The 20,993-nt window shown below is 44.8% G+C and overlaps 1 protein-coding gene across 2 annotated transcripts in view; it reads left to right on the top strand.

The window, feature by feature from the left end:
• Positions 1 to 5,095, top strand: part of ngfrb (nerve growth factor receptor b) — a 56,456-nt gene extending 51,361 nt beyond the window's left edge. For both annotated transcript variants that reach the window (XM_079801300.1, XM_079801301.1), the window contains exon 6: positions 1,671 to 5,095. In XM_079801300.1, coding sequence (XP_079657426.1) covers positions 1,671 to 1,999 — 329 coding nt within the window. In that variant the 3' untranslated portion in view covers positions 2,000 to 5,095. The remainder of the gene's footprint in view (positions 1 to 1,670) is intronic.
• Positions 5,096 to 20,993: the final 15,898 nt, after the last annotated feature.

Raw genomic sequence — 20,993 nt, 5'->3', positions numbered from 1 at the left:
ACAAAATGCAAGTTTTTGGCATTTGTGATCCATATACAGCCTGCTGCAGTATTTCAATCACTAAAAAAGCGGGATGTTCTAAAATGCTTAACATGAAAAACACTTGGGGTAGGTTGCACCAATAAGGATTAAATTAAGCAAAGTTTAATGCTAATTAAGGATTTGTTGATATGGGTTTTATTTTTAAATGAGTTGTGTTGCACCACTTAATTTTGGCGTACGCCTCTTCCGGGCCTGTTTTTTGCATACGCAACGGCTATAAATAAGGCCCCTGAATCCAGGGGCGGACTGGCCATCGGGAGCACCGGTGGGCCACTGGACAAAGTTGCTAGTTGCTAGTTAGTTCACATGCATTATTTTACACAGTCGCAGTAACAGTTTGAAATAATTAAGACTTTTAATAATTAAGACTAATGTTTTTGAAAGGAGAAGGCTGAATTTATTTGATTAAAATACAGTAAAAACACAAAATTAAGAAATATGAATACAATTTCTAATAGCTGTTGTGAATATAGAAAAAGGTTGTTGTTTTTTTATCCCTTTGATCAAAGCTGAATTTATCATTATTACGCCAGTCTTCAGTGTCACATGACCCTGCAGACATCATTCTAATATGCTGTATTTTTCATTTAAAAAAAACTTCAGGACCAATATAATTTTTAAACTTGAATTTTTAAACAATTGGAGCTCTATTCCATAAAATAACAGATACTATAACCACTAGAAAGGCGCCATAAAGTAGTCCACATTCTGCACTACATAAGTCTTAGACCATAGCATTGCTTTATATGGACTGATTTAATGGTAGGTATTGAACTTTAGTGATATTAAACTTTCACTGTATGGAAAAGATTTCAAAATGTGTAAAAAAAAAAAAAAAAATCTAAATTATTTATTAATTGCCATGTGCACCAGGAAAGACAAATTATAACCTAAATAAGTATGCCTGTCATTCATTAATGTTAATGATAAGCATTTCAATAAAAAAAAAATAGCATTTATATTTCTGTATAAATAGCATCTCTATTTTTAAGTGGTGTTTAAAATTGCTCCGTGAATAATGAGCGAGTGAGTTTATGGTGAGATGAAAAACTTTTCTTCAAAAGCAAAATGAATTTCCTATTAACACTGTAAAGCTGCTTTGAAGCAATCTGTGTTGTAAAAAGCGCTATATAAATGAAGGTGACTTGACTTGACATGTGTTGCTTACCGGTTGTTACGGGCCGCTTTTTGCCAGAAAGTCCAGGGCCACTTTTTTGCCCCAGTCCGCCCCTGCCTGAATCCCTCTGTAATTTGCAGAGAAAATTACCGTCGTTTGGCAAATAAATAATTTACGGACAGTTACACGTGTAACCCCAAGATTTTATTATGTAAGCTGTATGTTACACCTCAGATGACAAGGGAATTTGATGTTAATTTGAATTAGCCAGTCCCTGAACTCGTTCTCTCAAATGGCTTGGGAATACAGAGCATTCGTAGCTTATATGGACTGTACGCCCCTGCTGGATAGTGTGGTATGATAATGACAGTGTTCATGTTTTTGGTCTTGGGCGGACTAGATCGGTTACGCATGCTGCTGCTGTTGCAGAGCAAATACAGAGATTTGCTTCTTTGTAGTCTTGTTTTAATTATATTAATCCAGATGGCTAAATGCATTTTCTTTGTTTTAGTGGTCAAGATAGATGGAAGTTCAGCCCTGTCCTTGCCCTTACACACACGGGAGGAGGTTGAGAAACTGCTGAATTGTACCTGTGAAGGGGAGGAGTCAGGGGCCAACGAGGAAACCGATTGGTGCAGTCTGGCCGGGCTACTTGGATACAAAGAAGAACACATTGCTAACTTCAAGCAGGAAGAGAGGCCCATCCAGGCCCTTCTGTCTCATTGGGCGAGCCAGGATTCGGCTAATATTGATACGCTTTGTACAGCACTGAAGAAGATCAATAGAGAGGATATTGCACAGAGCATCACAGTCAAACCAACTGCTACATCCACCGTATGAGAGAACAAACACACACGCTCGCAAAATCACACTTTCAAGTGTGTTCCCAAATACACACCTTACATTGCCTTCAGCATACTTCGATGTTGATGTATCACTGTTGAAGTTGTATCACTATATCCTTAACTTTAGGCTGTAAACTCAAGTGCCGTTTCCCTTTAAACCCTTGATTATGACCAGACTACGTGCAAAGAATGCACTGTTCTCTAAATAAAGTTTGCATGTTCCTTTAATTTGAGGAAAGCCATATGGACATGGATATTTATGCTTCCTGAAGATATTCAGGATAAATGAATCATTCATTTTACGTTTAACACATTTAAACATCACAAATATACAAACTACACACTACATCCAACTTTAGCTTACCAATAAATACTCTTAATAAGTTTCATTTTTTTTTTTTATTCTACGATTCCATTTGTCTGCCTCACTATACAGTATAGAAACATCCTTAAAACATATTATGCTAATGATATGTCAAATGTGGCCAGTTCAGTCATTCGCTAAGTGTACCATATCTACTGATTATATCGCGTCGGAGTTTGACCCCTCATGTACACAGTCAATGTTGTGCTCCTGTGCTTTAAATACGACCAGTGACAGTATGAGAAGGACGTGTCATATAAAAATGAATAAGACAAATCACAAAGCTCAACATGGAGGCTGTGGAAATTTGTATGTTATGTGAGCTAAAAATCTGGATTTATAAGGCTATTGTTGTCCGTTTATTGCTGAATTGATTGTAAACTAAACCATAAACCATGATTTACTACTTGCTATTGTTTGTCAGTGCCAGGTAGTATTAGGTGTCGCGGTTTGGTTGGACGGCAAGGAGAGTTGAGGTGAGGATATAGCGATATTTATTAAATGGGAACAAAAAACATTCTTGAACACTGGAAACCCACAGGAGCAAACCAATTGCTCATTGTTTAAAAAGATTGGACAAAAAGGGAACTAGAACACAGGCCTTTTTCCTATGCCCCATGACGTTTTGCGCAAATTATGGGAGTAACTCGTGGTGGTTGAGGAGAGAGTTGAAAACGAGCAAAAAACACTTGCGTCGCAACTGCCGTTGAATCGCGTATGATACGGCCCTCTGTCTTTTTATCAGATGCTTTCTGATGCCACATAACAGGATGTTGAACTTCAACTCACGTTATGTCTGTCAGTCAAAAAACAGTAGTAACAAATAGCCATGATTCCAAATATAAACTAGATCTTTACAGTTGTATTTGCCGTTGGGTGATTGCTAGGTCTTGATATAGCTCGGCCCCACCAGGTGAAAATTGTAAGCCTAAATTCTAAGTCTAAATGATAGCAAAGATGCCAAAGTTCAGACCTCTTACTAAAGTATGTTCATTGCATGAGCATCTGGGCAGGAGACTCAGAACATTCTAGAATTTAATAAGCAGGAGGTATTGTCATCCTGGTGGTCCGGCTGAAAGATGATAGCGGTTTCTTTTTTTGTTTTTTTACTTTTTTCTTTATTACAGCGGTAACCTGACACTGGTCACTACCTGGCTCAGGTCATCACCATGACAAAAGCGCTTGGCCGTGCAGTCTGTGACCCAGATAGAAAAATGTTAAAGACACAAATACACCCATAAAAACTCAACAAAGAAACAAGCTTCCCTGTAAAATTAACCACTGACTGATATGGACGTCAAGGGTGACTCTTTTGAAGGCATAATACAGGGTTCCCACGGTCATGGAAAAACCTGGCTACATCAGAAGTGTGGGAACACTGAAGGACTTCGAAAACCAGGGGAACAACTCAAAGAATATCTTTTGTGCTTATTGTATTGTTGGACTCCAAGATTCAGCAACATGTTAATGGATACTGTACCAAGAATTGAAGTGATCCAATGTAACGATTTTGTTTTGCAACTGATATAAGTTGGTGATAGAGTGATGACAAGTAAATCAATTCAAAAGAAATCTCCAGGGCTTTATGTTTCTCAGGGGTTTGTGTGGAGATTTGCCCATCTGTCATATGTCGTCAGTATATCAGTGGCCTTATAATGGAGTGTTAAGGTGGCACACAGGTCGCAAGAAGCACTAGCTGAAGTTCACTTCAGCACGGACATTTGGACTGTAAGAGCTTTTGTACAAGTATGGAAGAAGGTCAGTTTGAGGAGGGAGAAGTGTTTACTTGTTATGCAGAATATATGAAACATTCTCAAGCTGCATGATTGTCAGTATTCATAGATTCTTGTGATGTCCAGTCAGTTTAAAAAAAGAAACAATGCAGCTGCGTATACATTATTAATATTTTCTTTATTAAATGCACCCTATGAACTTTTTTTGCTATAGATTTTTGGAAAAATCCAAACACACTGTTATTTGTATCTTAAAATGAAGGCATTCTGCATTTCTGGATATGAGTTTGTTTTTTTTCTTTTTAATTCAATTTCAAATTATTAGAGTTTAGCACTTACAAAGTATAATATACATTTTGTATAACAAATGCCTGAGATTAATATCAGGACTGTGTTGTTTTTGTTCTGTTTAGTATGTACATAATTCCGCTGTGTGTATGATAACTGCTTTCATTCTGTGTTTATTCATAGCCTTAAATGCTTGTTTGATTGGTTGACCACAAACCCAACAAGCTCAAAGAAAGTCACATGATTTGCCTTTATACCATTTGCTTTTTCTTGTATAACATCATCTTTATTATTTGACGAAAATGCCGTTTCGGTTTAAATTCATTTGCAGAATATTTTTGTAGTGTTCACAATATCAGAGTACATATCTCTGAGATGGATGTACTAAAGTGGCACATAGCTCTCCGACAATCAACTAAAAGCATACTTGTGTAGTTGTTGGAATATGGAGTTGATCAGAAACCATTAATACCCAGAGACTGAATCTTGCACTTGGTAGAGGAGCTTTACGAGTGTGAGGAGCATGAGGGTGAGCAGAGGTTTTGTCTGGCTTATTTGGACAAGAAGAAACAATACTGAATGTTACTTGTATTTACTGTTATGTACACTGTATCATATAAATGTGAATTTACTAGAGTTCATAAAGTAGGTTTAATGCAGTTATAATACAAACAAGACATAATAAACTAAATAAGATTGCAACTGTACATTTGGCTTCTTTTTTTTTACAGAAATACACACACAAACACACACACAAAAAGTGTTAAAATCCTTTTTAAAATGAGCTGTCCATGCTGTAAGTTTTAACATATCAGGTCGCTGTATCATATGGGATTTATTTGGATGAATTTCACTGGTGTTTCAGATCTCCTAACACTATTGAGTTTATTTGACCTGTAGTTCTCACTTCTCTGAGGATTTTGGGTATTAGGAAAACTGTTGACACAACGAATGTCTTATCCCCCCTGTGATGTTCTGTTTTGGGCCAATAAACAGACCGTCATTAGAGCCAACATTCCTACATTCCAGTGAGTGAGTGAGTGTTTTCACCAAAAAATGAAAATGTTGTCATTATTTGCTCACCCACCCCTTGTGAAAAAGAAGTACAGTTTAGCATACTTTAAGAGAAGTACTTATTACAGAAATATATACTTTAAACGAATATGCGTAAGTATGAACTGAATGTAAAGTTTTAGACACTTAATTATGTCATTTGAAATTAAATGTTTTATCGTTTAAATTGACATTAAATGCAAGATTTGCAAGACATTACAATGTTAAGATTTTTTGACATAAGTAGGTCTTAAGTACAACTTATATGTATATACAGTCAAACCAAAATTTATTCAGACACGTTCAACATTTTCTCAGATTATCACAGTTTATTCGCTATAGTTTCAGAAATGGTAATAAAATATGACAAGAACTCAGAGTTAAACTGTGTCAGAACAAATTAATCTTGATAATGTCAGCTAACTTTGATAGAAAGGTATGTAATGGATTACGATCAACCAATCAGCTGTCAGCTGTTAAATTTAAGTACACAATTAGATAATACCAATTTAGGTCAACCAATTACCAAGCAATGCTTCATTTTGATCAACCTGTGGTGTAAAAGGTCGCATTAGCAATTAAATAAAAATAAAAAAAACACTTAAGCAAAACATGGTCAGGTCAAAGTGTCTGAATAATTTTGGTTCCAAATGTTTATACATTTTACTGGTAGTCCACTGTATGAAGAATTTTTGGGTATAATTCCGTCACAGTTTACTTTATTTTGCTATCCTCACTTGCACAAATTAACTACAGTGTCCTGCACCCACTAGTAAAAAATTATATCTGGTGTCTAAATATTTTTTAGTTTGACTGTTCAGCTATCAGGCATAACATTATTTCCTAATATTCCTAATATTTTGTTGGTCCTATTTTGCTGCCAAAACAGCCAATGGACTCCACTAGACCCCTGAAGGTGTGCTGTGGTATCTGGCACCAAGATGTTAGTAGCAGATCCTTTAAGTCCTGTAAGTTGCGAGGAGGGGCCTCCATGGATCGGACTTGTTTGTTCAACACATCCCACAGATGCTCGATTGGATTGAGATCTGGGGAATTTGGAGGTCAAGTAAACACCTCAAACTCGTTGTGCTCCTCAAACCATTCCTGAACCATTTTTGCTATGTGGCAGGGCGCATTATCCTGCTGAAAGAGCCACAGCCAGTGGAGTCTAGTGGTCTAGTGGAGTCCATGCCTTGACGGTTCAGGGCTGTTTTGGCAGCATAATGTTATGCCTGTATATATATATGTATATGCTGAGGGCATAATAGGCCCCTTTTAATGTAATTTTTACTGAAACTTGTATGTCGTTTAAATAAATTTGTAATTACACATTTGTAAGTTCATTGAAGTAATTATTTTGAGTTGTTGACATTGATTACGGTAAATTTAGCATTGGTGCATGTTGATTCAGAGTTTGCGTCATCTGAAGTCCTCGCAGGATTTGGCATCATCTCTTCACAGGTGTTAGTCATCTGAAGTCTTCATAAGAGGCTGGATCCAAACTGGAGCTGACATGATGGGCATTCCAAGATAAAACAGAAAAGCAAATGGTAAATAATAAGCATAGCTGCTGTCGATGATATTCAGCAAAGATAATCATGTGCACTGATAACTGGAGTACAAGGTTATAAGATGCATTATGTGAATGCTTGGCTAAAGAGATGTGTCTCTAATCTAGATTTAAACTTTATCTAGAGTGAGTCTGAGCCCTGAACATTATCAGGAAGGCTGTTCCAGAGTTTAGGAGCCAAATGTGAAAATGGTCTCCCTCCTTTAATGGACTTAGATAACGGTACAACCGAAAGTCCAGAGCTTTGTAACCTTAAAGGATTAGTTCACTTTTAAATAAACATTTGCTGATAATTTACTCACCCCCATGTCATCCAAGATGTCCATGTCTTTCTTTCTTCAGTCGAAAAGAAATTAAGGTTTTTGATGAAAACATTCCAGGATTTTTCTCCATATAATGGACGGTTCAAGATCCAAATGACAGTTTCAGTACAGCTTCAAAGGGCTTTAAGCGATACCAGACGATGAATAAAGGTCTTATCTAGCGAAATTATCAGTTTCTGAGAGAAAACGAGCAGTATTTATGCTATTATTTTACCTCTTATCAGACGAACGTGATCATCTCTGAGCTCCGCCATTACTTCCACTATGTGAGGTCAAAATACGAGCGTCGTCATAGATATATCGATCGTAGATGCCTCATTCTACTGATCCTTGCAGGCGCTAATGAGGCATCTACGTATACGTCTATGACCAGGCTCGTTTTTTGACCTCACTTAGCGTAAGTTATGGCAAATGGTGCCAAAGGTGCTTCAACAAAGTATCGAGCAAAGGTTGTGAATACTTATGTACATGTGATTTTTTGTGTTTCTTATTTTTAAAGTCGGCATGAAACGGAAGTTGAGATCGTCTTTTTCTCCTTATTGTGACGTATATCCGAGTGAAACGGCTTCTGAAATTAGAAAAAATGTAGGGCGAGGCTTGATTTCGTCCTTCGGGAATTGATTGGATCGTTGGAAGTTGGGCGTTGCTAACAAAATGGAGTCAGATTTGAAGTTTGCACTCAGTTGTGGAGAAAAACTCAATCTATCTCTTAAATAAATGTATTTTCTTTCTAAATCGTTTCTACATAATGTTACTGAGCATATTTCCTCACTTTTCGCTGGTTTATGCTACAGATTGTACTTATTTTAAGCCTTTTATGAATTTATTTCTGTAAAGCTTTTTTCTCAGCTCTCCCTTTTAAAGGGGGCGCGCCGTAAGCGTGTTCACACGCTGCATTCCTCAGTGCGAGTCGTCACGATAAGCTGTTCGTCCGACTATATTGAGTAATTTTTACATTAAAAAAAAGCTTTTATTTCTCATATATTTCTCTCTTTTTGCCTCAAGTCCTTCTTGAAGAAGGTATTGTGTATACCGAGAAAAATGCACCTAACCCCGATCATTGACAGGTTTCTGAGAGGAGGTGCAGAAACGAGACGGGGCGATAACCCCGCCCTCGCGCCATAGCACATGACCGGGGGAGAAGAGAGGTCGTTTCATGGGGGAGGGAAAGTTAACATATTTGATTAAAGATTATGAGGGTAAATGAATTTTTAAAAAATAATGAAGTGAACAGATAAATCAGTTATAGTAAACACTACAATATTAATATAAAAATACAAATTGTAAAATTTGATTTCATGCCGCCTTTAATACATTTTCAAAGATTTCAAACAAACTTCTTTTATGTAGCCATTATGGGTGATTGTTTGTAGAATTGAGGAACAAAAATGATGAATTGAATACATTTTGGAATAAGGCTGTAACCAAGCGGCAACCTCCCCCAGTTTCTCTTTAAGCCAATACGGAAGTGAATTAATCTGCAATTCATCGACTGGCCACTAGGGACATGCTCCAAAAGGGAGCAGAATCTCATTGAGCCCCATGTTGAAATGCCCAACTTTACAGCAGAAAAAAACATGTTTACAGCTTGGTACAAATTGTGGTTTTGGTCTATATAGCTAATTTTGCCCTTCATGACAACTGTGAGGGGTGTGAATTTTTTTTATAACTCATTTGTTTACATTATATAAAGCCTTAAAGTTCTGCATAATTAAGGGCGTGGCCAATTTGAGTGATACGCACAACTGGCGCAAAGTCATAGAATGTCTCTGAACAGATTCAAGCCCACTTTTAGGGGAAAGTAAACTAGACTCCCATAGTCTTCAATACAAAATAGCGGCACAAAACAACGTCTGTACACAGCCGGCAGGCGTGAATAAGTTAAGAAATCACCAATATTAAACATGTCATATATCTTTCACTGCCATAGAGCGTGAAAGATACATCCACACACTTAATTTGGTCAATTTAAAAAACACGTCCCTTCATTCAGCATTGCCTGTGCTACACGGAGCAATGTACACGGACTCAGTACTTCAGGCTTGTTGCGCTTACTCGACTCTTCAAGACCATTAGCTTCCTGTACTCCCAAGTTGTAAGTCGCTTTGGATAAAAGCATCTGCTAAATGCATAAATGTAAAGGTAATTGTAATTCTCCCACCGTCAAATTGGTGTAACAACCCCACCTAGTGGCCAGAGGATATTTACTCGTACTTCATCGAGTCACCAGGTAAACCAGTGAATGATTTAACTTTGTTTCTGAATCATGAAGTACGGATGATGCTATCGGAAGCTAAGTCAGGCTAGTTGTATGGATGGACAGAAAAGTGCACTCAGTACTCTAAACATAAAGACATAATATATACATTTAAAGATGTTTACTTGCAAAAACGAAGTAAAATCATTCACTTTTTATACCAATTTGACGGTGGGAGAATGAAGGGACATGTTTTTAAATTGACCAAATTAAGTGTGTGGATGTATCGTCTCGGTTACGTATGTAACCCTCGTTCCCTGAGGAGGGAACGGAGATGTACGTTAGTGACTAACGAATGGGGGTTTCGCTTAGAAGCCAATCATCTTCAGAGAATTCAACAGCGCCCAATGGCAGTGCCAATGCCATGGGCATGTGGAATTTGCATGCGTAACTCCGCCCCACCTCGTGGGTATATAAGGAAGTACGCTGGCAACATCGCATTATGTTACTGCTGCAGGAGCCAAGACTGAACTCCGCGTTCCAGGCAGCACAGCTGACGTGGCAAAGGAAACGTACGTCTCCGTTCCCTCCTCAGGGAACGAGGGTTACATACGTAACCGAGACGTTCCCTTTCGTTCAGTCACTACGACGTACGTTAGTGACTAACGAATGGGGGTTCCAATACAACAACGCCACTCAGCTGTCGTCCAGTGCCCTGCGTAAGTGTGAGTACCCTGTCGTAAGACTAGTACGGACGAAGGACTCCCACTTAACACAGGATTACCAAGGTACACTGGGAAGCATATCCCAGTGAGGGAATGCCAAGATGCCTACCAGTAGGGAGGGCTTAAGAACACACATATGACCCGCTAAGGGCTGCATGTGGAAGATCTCTAGGGTACCAGCCGAAGGTGGATTTTTAACCCTAGGGGTGGCAGGGACTTGCCAAGGGAAAGACGGTGGAAATACTCGTGTGGGGGTCGCCGGAGGGGAACCATGCACACGGAGCACCTGGCCGGACATGAGGGTCTGGGCTCGAAAGGGCAGACTGAACTGATGTCGGCGTAAGCAGTGCTGGAGGAGCTCAGGGCTCTCGGGGAGCTCACCTGAGGGAAAATATCGCACGTATCCAGTCCTTGGAGTGGGATGGCGAGCAAGCGAAGACACCTGAGCCTGGCCCATTACCGGCCACCCGTAGGGGCGAGTACATAGTTGGACACTGGCTCCACTCGGAGATTGTAGAATCTGGCGAATGTGTTGGGTGTCGCCCAGCCTGCAGCTCTGCAGATGTCTGTTAGCGAGGCGCCATGCGCTAGAGCGCAAGAGGAGGCCACACTCCGGGTGGAGTGTGCCCTCACACCAAGGGGACATGGTCGACCTTGCTGCTGGTAAGCCAAAACAATGGTGTCCACTATCCAGTGAGACAACCTCTGCTTTGAGAGAGCACTTCCCTTCCGCTCTCCACCATAACAGACAAAGAGCTGGTCTGAGGTCCTGAAACATCGCGTACTGTCTACATAGGCGCGGAGAGCGCATACTGGACAGAGCAATGCCAAGGCTGGGTCTGCCTCCTCCAGAGGCAGCGCTTGCAGGTTCACCACCTGATCTTGGAACGGAGTGGTGGGAACCTTGGGCACATATCCGGGCCGGGGTCTCAGGATCACGTGAGAGTTAGCCAGCCCGAACTCAAGGCACGCTTCGTCAACCGAAAATGCTTGCAGGTCCCCGACCCTCTTAAGCGAGGCCAATGCCGTCAGCAGAGCCGTCTTCATAGACAAGAACTTAATCTCAGCCGACCGCAAAGGCTCAAAGGGAGGCCTCAGCAGAGCACTTAAGACTACTGAGAGGTCCCAAGAGGGAACGAGAGGAGAGCGAGGAGGATTCAGTCTCCTCGCCCCCCTCAGGAACCTGATGATCAGGTCGTGCTGACTTACCTTTTTGTCTCCCAGGAGATCGTGGTAGGCAGATATTGCGGCCACATACACTTTAAGGGTGGAAGGAGACAGCCTTCGCTCCACCCCCTCCTGGAGAAACGATAGCACGGACCCGATCGGGCATTTCCAGGGGTCTTCTTGGCGGAAAGAACACCATGTGACGAAGAGGTTCCACTTCAACGCATAGAGACGTCGCGTAGACTCAGCTCTAGCGGAAGTGATGGTAGCGACCACCGCAGGTGGAAGACTACTCAAACCTGCCGCGTCCCGTCCAGAAGCCACACGTGGAGCTTCCAGAACGCTGGACGCGGGTGCCAAAAGGTGCCCCGTCTCTGAGTGAGGAGGTCCGGTCTCAGAGGAATAGGCCAGGGAGGGGCTGTCGCAAGGAGTAGAAGTTCTGAGAACCAGGTCTGGCCGTGCCAATATGGGGCGACCAACATGACCTGCTCCTTGTCCTCCCTGATCTTGCACAGTACCCGTGCAAGGAGGCTCACTGGGGGAAACGCATACTTGCGTAGCCCTGGCGGCCAGCTGTGCGCCAGTGCATCCGTGCCAAGGGTGCCCTTGGTCAAGGAATAATACAGGGAGCAATGGGAAGAGTCCTGGGAGGCAAACAGATCTACCTGTGCGTCGCTGAACCGTTCCCATATCAGCTGGACAGTCTGGGGGTGGAGTCTCCACTCTCCGGGGAGAGGCTGAATCCGTGAGAGCTCGTCGGCTGCACAGTTCAGGTCTCCGGGGATGTGGACAGCGCGAAGGGACCTCAGGCGCTTCTGACTCCACAAAACGAGATGGCGGGCGAGTTGAGACATACGGCGGGAGCGTAGACCGCCCTGATGGTTGATGTACGCTACTACGGCCGTGTTGTCTGTCCTGACTAGTACATGTTGACCCCTCAGCAACGCACGGAAGCGGTGCAGGGCGAACCGTACTGCCAGTAACTCGAGGCAATTGACATGCAGAAGGCGCTGGGGTCCTGTCCAGGAGCCCACGGCTGCTTGTCCATTGCACATGGCACCCCAGCCCGTGGATGATGCATCTGTTGATACAACAACATGCCTGGAAACTCGTTCTAAGGACACTCCGGTCCGTAGAAAACTGAGGTTCGACCACGGGGTGAGCGTCTGTAAGCAGGCCTGAGTCACTTGTACCCGGAGCGTGCCAGACCGCCATGCCCATCTCGGGACTCGATCGCATAGCCAGTGCTGAAACGGCCTCATATGAAGCAATCCGAGCGGCGTCACCGCGGCTGCAGATGCCATATGCCCCAGGAGCCTCTGAAATAGTTTCAGTGGAACCGCACTCTTGCCCTCGATTTGACGAAGGGAAGTCAGCAGAGACTGCGCGCGCTCGCTCGAAAGCTGCGCGCACATGGCGACCGAGTCGATATCCATACCGAGAAAAGAGATCCTCTGCGCGGGGCAAAGTTTGCTCTTCTCCCAGTTGACCCGAAGGCCCAGACGGGCTAGGTGATGGAGCACCAAATCTCTGTGTCCGCAAACCTGCTCTCGAGAGTGACCCAGTATGAGCCAGTCGTCGAGGTAGTTCAGGATGCGAACCCCGTGCTGCCGAAGGGGCGCAAGGGCTGCCTCGGCAATCTTCGTAAAGACGCGAGGGGACAGAGATAGCCCGAATGGTAGAACTGCGTACTGATATGACCGCCCCTCGAAAGCAAACCGTAGGAACGGTCTGTGTCGAGGTAGAATGGAGACATGGAAGTAGGCGTCCTTCAGGTCTATCGCTGCAAACCAATCGTCTGGACGAACGCATTCGAAAAGGCGTTTCGCTGTCAACATCTTGAACGGAAACCGGTGAAGGTAACGGTTCAAGACGCGCAGGTCCAGGATCGGTCGTAGCCCACCGGTCTTTTTGGGTACAATGAAGTACGGGCTGTAAAACCCGGAATTCATCTCGGCTGGAGGGACAGGTTCGATCGCACCCTTCGCCAGTAGGGTGGCAATCTCCGCTCGCATGACGGGGGCATTGGCCCCGATCATAGTGGAACGGACTCCCCGGAAGCAGGGAGGAACCTGCGCGAACTGAATCGCGTAGCCGCGCCTGATGGTCCGCGCGACCCAGCGGGACAGCCCTGGAAGCTGAAGCCAGACTCCCAGAATCTGTGCCAGCGGGGTCATACGGATTACAGACGTACCCGGTGTGGGCTTGCAGCGATGCAGCGTCACCGGCCCGGACAAGGGAGGCTGAGGGGCGTCCCGGTGCGGGGGCACGGTTGACTGCTGCGTCCTGACAGAGGAGACCAGGGAAGGACGCACGTTCCACTGGGGTCTGCTCTGCCAGGAGGCTGGCGACAGAGTGGGATGCGAGTGGCGGGACCCGTGGGTGGCGCGCACCGTCATCACCGGACTCTGTGGGCTCAGGGATGGGAGTGTTAATTCTTTCTTTGACCAAATTAGGGTGCTGCTGACCCGTGGGCCAGCAGCTGAACAAAGGATTCTCCCCCGGCCCTCCACCGGGGGAAGGAGTGGTCCTGCTACCATCTCCTGGAAAGAATACTCCATCCCTGAGCCATCCGTCTCAGGAACGCCGCTTGGCCGGGCGTTTAGCGGGGCGCGGGGCGGGCTGAGCGGATTGTGACGCCTTCCTTCGGCGACCTCTGTCACCCGGCCCGGGTGAAGGCTGCTGCTTGGGCCGGGCGGGAGGGGCGGGAGCCTTAGGAGGGCGTCCTCGGCGTGGAGCAGACTGAGGCGACTGTGCCGGCGGCTGGGTGGAGGCAGCAGCTGGCCGCCGGGGCAGTACGTGTTTTATAGCCTCAGTCTGCTTCTGGGCGATTGAAAACTGTTGGGCAAAGTCCTCAACCGCCCCGCCGAAGAGGCCGGCCTGGGATATGGGGGCATCGAGGAACCGGGTCTGCTCGGTGTCCCGCATATCGGCCAGGTTCAGCCATAAGTGACGCTCCTGGACCACGTTTGTGGACATCACTTGACCCAGGGAGCGTGCGGTCACCTTCGTCGCTCGGAGAGCGAGGTCGGTGGCGGCACGCAGCTCATTTAAGAGCCCCGGATCAACTCCACCCTCGTGCATGTCCTTGAGGATCCTGGCCTGGTAGACCTGGAGGATCGCCATGGCATGCAAAGAAGCGGCAGCCTGCCCCGCGGCTCTGTGCGATTTCGCCACCAAGGTTGATGTGAACCGACAGGCTTTGGAGGGGTGCTTAGGATCACCGCGCCAGGTTGAAGCGCTCTGAGGACACAGTTGCATCGCAACAGAACGTTCAACTGGGGGGACCCCAGTGTACCCATTGGCCGCCGCCCCATCGAGGACGGAGAAGGCGGAGGAAGTCGCCGAACGGTCACGGGAAGACAACGGGGACTTCCAGGACCGCGCGAGTTCCTCATGAAGCTCGGGAAAGAAAGGTATTGGGGGCGGGGACTGACGGTTGTCAGCGCGCGCTCCCAAAAACCAATCGTCGAGCCTGGAGCGTTCGGGACAGGGCGGAGGGTTCCACTCTATCCCTAAGCTCGCGGCTGCCCGAGACAACATGGCTGTCAGCTCTGGGTCCGACTCGGGCAATGCTGGCGCGCCCGAAGGCGGCAGCACAGCCGAGTCATCATCCTCAGAGGACTCGAGCCCACCTTGTGATGCGGTGACCGACATCGCATCCTCCTCCGGAGCGCCAAATGAGATGCGCGGGGGGGCAGGAGCCGGCCCCGCGATCTGCGTCTGAACACTCGCAGGTTGCAGTGTGCAAGACGGGGGTGTGGCCCGAGGCATGAGCGTCGGGGCTTTGTTCCACACCGTAACCGTCAGGTCACCCTGACCACCAGCCGAAGTACTGGGCCTCTGGGACTCAGTAGATCGGGGTGTGGTAGAGGGGACTCTCACTTCATTACGAAGGTCATGGAGTCTTGACCGCAACACCGCGATGGTCATGTTCCCGCAGTGGGAACATGACTCATCCACAAACGCTGCCTGGGCATGTTGAAAGCCCAAACATACCAGACAGTGTTTGTGCCCATCAGAAGAGGACAACGACCGGCCACACCCAGAAGTACACGGACGAGACATCCTGAAAAGGACGCGTCACGTGTAAGCTCTTTTATGAGAGGAAGCTTCGCAGAGAACGCCGAAGCGCCCAGGGACCACACACCAGCTGTCTATCGGACCACTGCGCAGATCAGCAGGCAGGCAGTATGATGATCACTGGAACGCGCCGTAACACCAACGTCTCTGGAAAGCTGCTCGTCTCGAAGGCTTGTCGAAGACTCAGATCAGGCTTGAAGGAGTGAAGAGATACTCTTGGCTCCAAAGCAGAAACATAATGCGATGTTGCCAGCGTACTTCCTTATATACCCACGAGGTGGGGCGGAGTTACGCATGCAAATTCCGCATGCCCATGGCATTGGCACTGCCATTGGGCGCTGTTGAATTCTCTGAAGATGATTGGCTTCTAAGCGAAACCCCCATTCGTTAGTCACTAACGTACGTCGTAGTGACTGAACGAAAGGGAACTTTCACGCTCTATGGCAGGCAGGCTGGACATATAACTACTTGACATGTTTAATCTGAGTGATTTCTTAACTTATTCACGCCTGCCGGCTGTGTACAGACGTTGTTTTGTGCCGCTATTTTGTATTGAAGTCTATGGGAAGTCTAGTTTATTTTCCCCTAAAAAGGGGTGTTGACGAAATTGACAGTTAAGTTCCCAGATGTGCCGGTAGTCCGTATAGTCGTTTGTCTGCTGTCTGTTAGTCATCATGTCACCTCAGCTCCACCCACGTCCCGCCTCTTTGCCCGTTTTCTGTTATCCAGGTGTGACGCGCTGCCAAGAATCTGCTCTTCAGAATCCTATGGGTTACGTCACGGACACTACGTCCATATTTTTTTACTAGTCTATGGGTGTAACATAACAAAATGTGTAAAAAGTGAAGCGCTGTGAATACTTTCCGTATGCACTGTATCTGAATTCCATTTTTCAGTGGGTAAATACAACAAATGATCTGTGCTAAGTATTAATTTATATAATTTATATAAAAAAAAATTGAGGGTGAGAGCATTTTGCCACACCATCCTGCCACACCAGAGGAAACAAAACCTTAGACCATGTTTACACAAACATGGCCGGAGCTTACGTTGCGACACCCCTCCCCCACCTGGGACAGTCAGATCACCTCTCTTTGTTTCTCAGACCCAAATATTCACCCCTCATCAACCGCGTGAAGCCATCAATGAAAACCATCAAGGTGTGGCCTGTGGGGGCAGACTCCACACTCCAGGAAAGGTTTCTACACACAGACTGGAGTATGTTTGCTTCTCAAGCCACCAGTGGCGCTCACACGGACATTGACTCCTACACCTCCTCAGTATTGGATCATATCAATACCACCATCGACAGTGTTACAACCCAGAAACAGATCACCACATACCCAAATCAGAAGCCTTGGATGAACAGGGAAGTACGACTCCTGCTGAAGTCACGCAATACTGCCTTCAGATCAGGAGATGCACAAGCCTACAGCGCATCCAGGGCAAACCTGAAGAGGGGCATCAAAAAGGCCAAGCACTGCTACAAGCTTAAGATTGAGGGTCACTTTTCCAACTCTGACCCTCGACGCATGTGGCAGGGCATCCAGGCCATCAGTGACTACAAACCCCCCCACTCCACCCCCGCAGCCACTGATGTCAACTTCCTGAATGAGCTAAATTACTTTTATGCTCGTTTTGAAAGAGACAACAGAGAAACTGCCACCAAGCTCAAACCCTCAGCTGACCACCCACCAATCACACTCTCCTCCACAGATGTCTGCAAGTCACTGAGCCGGATCAGCGCACACAAGGCTGCTGGACCAGACAACATCCCTGGTCGTGTTCTCAGGGCATGTGCGGAGCAGCTCGCTGGGGTTTTTACAGACATTTTCAACCTGTCTCTCGCCCAAGCAGCTGTACCATCATGCTTTAAACGCACTTCCATTGTGCCAGTGCCGAAACACTCCAGCCCGAGGTGCCCTAATGACTACCGCCCTGTAGCACTCACACCCATCATTATGAAGTGCTTTGAGCGGCTGGTCCTGGAACACCTAAAAGACTCTATACCATCCACATTGGACTCACACCAGTTTGCCTACCGCAGCAATAGGAGCACAGAGGATGCCGTTTCCATGGCACTGCACTCTGTGCTCACCCATCTGGACAGTAAAAACACTTATGCACGCATGCTGTTTGTTGACTTCAGCTCAGCATTCAACACTGTCATCCCATCCAAGTTAATTGCCAAACTTGGAGACCTGGGCATCAACACTTCAATGTGCAACTGGATTTTGGACTTCCTAACTGACAGACCCCAGAATGTTCGATCAGGATCCACCTGCTCCACATCCATCACTCTTAACACTGGTGTACCACAGGGCTGTGTGCTAAGTCCGTTTCTCTACTCCCTCTTCACCTCCGACTGCAAGCCTGTGTATGGAACTAATTCCATCGTCAAGTTTGCGGACGACACTACGGTGATTGGTCTCATCAGCAACAACGATGAGACTGCCTACAGGGAGGAGATCCAGCACCTGGCCACATGGTGCGCTGATAATAACCTGCTCCTCAACACCACCAAAACGAAGGAGCTCATCGTGGACTTCAGGAAGGAGTCAAGAGGCACACACGACACCATCCACATCAATGGAATGGCTGTTGAGCGTGTCTCCAGTTTCAAGTTCCTGGGGACCCACATCTCGGCGGACATGTCGTGGACGACCAACACCTCCAGCCTGGTCAAGAAGGCTCACCAGCGCCTCTTCTTCCTGAGGACACTGAGGAAGAATCAGCTCTCCTCGGCTATCCTGGTGAACTTCTATCGCTGCGCAATAGAAAGCATCCTGACCAACTGTGTGGCAGTGTGGTATGGGAGCTGCTCTGTTGCGGAGCGCAAGGCACTGCAGCGGGTGGTGAAAACTGCCCAGCGCATCACAGGGACTCCACTGCCTGCCATCGAACACATCCAGAGGAAACGCTGCCTGCACCGAGCTCGCAGCATCCTCAAGGACTCCTCTCACCCAGCCCACAGACTGTTTTCTCTCCTGCCCTCCGGCAGGCGTTTCAGGATCCACCGGACCAGGACCAGCAGACTAAAGAACAGTTTTTTCCCCAGAGCTGTCTCTTTATTGAACTCAAACCCCCGTTGATCCACTTCCCTCATAAACTGATAACTCTCCTACCTCACATCTGCCTTCACTTTGTTATTTGCACTACTGACTGTTTATTACAGTAACAACTGTTTACTTATGCATTCTGCACCACCATACCGTAACTGGATTATGCTCATCTGCACTGCCGACTGTATTTACAGTAACAATGTTTACATTTGCATTTTGCACCGTACTTCTAACTGGAATATGCAACCACTTTCCACTGCACTTTTACACTTTCTTTCGGATAGCTCTGTCCATAATTTATTGTACTAACTTAATCCACTGCTATATTCCTCATATTAGCCTAACATATTATTGTATACCTCTAACTGTAAAATTCTGTTCAAGTAATAACCGTCTGTATATTTATTCATAGTACATAGTCACCTGTAAATTCTGTTTATAGTAATAGCCATCTGTATATTTATTCATAGTACATATTCACCTGTAAATTCTGTTTATAGTAATAGCCATCTGTATATTTATTCACTGTATATATTCATCTGTAAATTCAGTTCTACTTATAGTAATAACCATCTCTCTACTTATACATATTTATATATATTCAGAACATTTTTATGTCCTGCACTTACGCAACCATTGTATATATCCTGCACTTGCTGCTATTGCACTTCTGGTTAGACCTAAACTGCATTTCGTTGCCTTGTACTTGTACTTGTGTAATGACAATAAAGTTGAATCTAATCTAATCTAATCTAATTTTGATCTGAGTAACAAATGCAGAAGGTTGAAGCGTATTATAATTAATATTTACTTTATTCCTAATTACCTCCTTTACATGTAAATAACCAACACATTATCTTTTATGAATAGCATATTTAGATGTTCAATCTTTAAAGGAAACAAATTTGTTATCAGAAAATAGAAATCCCCTATTTTTAGTGTTTTCTGTACAATTACTTTAATAATTCACTGTTATTGTGCTATATTCTAATAAAGAAACCTATCCTTTAATGGCACTTAAAAACAAAACAAACTGTGCACTGTATAAAAAAAGTCCGTAAAAATAGGGCACAATATACAGTATAAATATAAAGGAATTTTGCGTTTTGATTTTTTACAGGTGTTTTACCTGTATTTTGAATTACACATTGCATTAGTTTGTGTTTTAAGGGTTAACGGAAATTTCCGTTAAAATACTCGATAATGTCCTGGCAGAAAATTACCAGCTCATTTTCCGTTTTTATTTTTTACAGTGTGGCTGATGGCTTTTACTCATCAGTCAAGCAGTCTTTTCTCGTCTAAATTGATGTTTCTTGGCCAGAAGGACCTGCAGTGTGGACCAGACTCTATGCTGATAGTCAAAAGTCTATTTCTCATGCTTAGTCTGCTGAATCTCCCACCAAGCTCCATATAACTTTTGTCCCCCTTTGTAGACAAAAACAGACAAATAAACATGGGCTGCCCATGCCATGAAGTGCTTTGGAAGGCATTTATGGGAGAGGAATGTGTGTTTGTCTTTGTTTGTGTGTTTCTGCTCGCACTTCTCTTTGCTATTGAGCAAATTCATCAGGATCTCTCGGCTCCTGAAGCAGCATGTGCACAGTCAAATGGTTCTGAAGTGCAATTAAATGAATGTGGTTACAGACCAAACAATAAAATGGTTAATTGTGCATTAACCCTCTGAATTCCCTGCTCTTCCAACCAGAGTTAGCTCTATTTCTGGCCTCATAAAATGTTTCTTGATTCAATAATAAGAGGGAGGAATATTGTAATGATGACTGAACTTTTCTTGTCTTTCATTTAAAATAAAGCAATAGAAAAAAATATAGATGTGTGCAGAAATCTTTAGCAAATGATGTGTGTTTCACATTTTCTGGCCCTGTGTGCTGCTGACCGAAGCCTCTGTCTGCAGTGATTATAAATGGCATTTATGACCTGTTTGCAGCTGCTGGAGACTTTTCTCATCTTCAAGTTCCTCTTGACTTCCAGTTCGTAATAACATTTCAGATCCTGAAAGCTGCAATCAGGAAGTATTTAATATATTTTATAGTCTTTCGCTTCCATTTTCATTTCAGTCTTTCCATTTTAGTCTTGAAACTGCATGCAGGAAGCACTTAGATTTCTTTTTATAGCCTTCCGGATTTCAAGATTCAATTTTTCTTCATGTTCTGATCCTCTAAAGAGTTAAGGTCTAAAGAGATCTGGAATGAATTTGAGCCTAACAAGTCAGTGAGATTTGTGTGTGTGTGTGTGCGTGTGTGTGTGCGTTTGTGTGTGTGTGTGTGTGTGTGTGTGTGTGTGTGTGTGTGTGTGTGTGTGTGTGTGTGTGTGTGTGTGTGTGTGTGTGTGTGTGTGTGTGTGTGTGTGTGTGTGTGTGTGTGTGTGTGTGTGTGTGTGTGTGTGTGTGTGTGTGTGTGTGTGTGT

The sequence above is a fragment of the Gobio gobio genome (assembly GCF_949357685.1).
Source record: "Gobio gobio genome assembly, chromosome: 20".
NCBI lineage: Eukaryota > Metazoa > Chordata > Actinopteri > Cypriniformes > Gobionidae > Gobio > Gobio gobio.
Note: the sequence above shows the minus strand (reverse complement) of the source record. Positions and strands in the feature narration are given on the sequence as shown.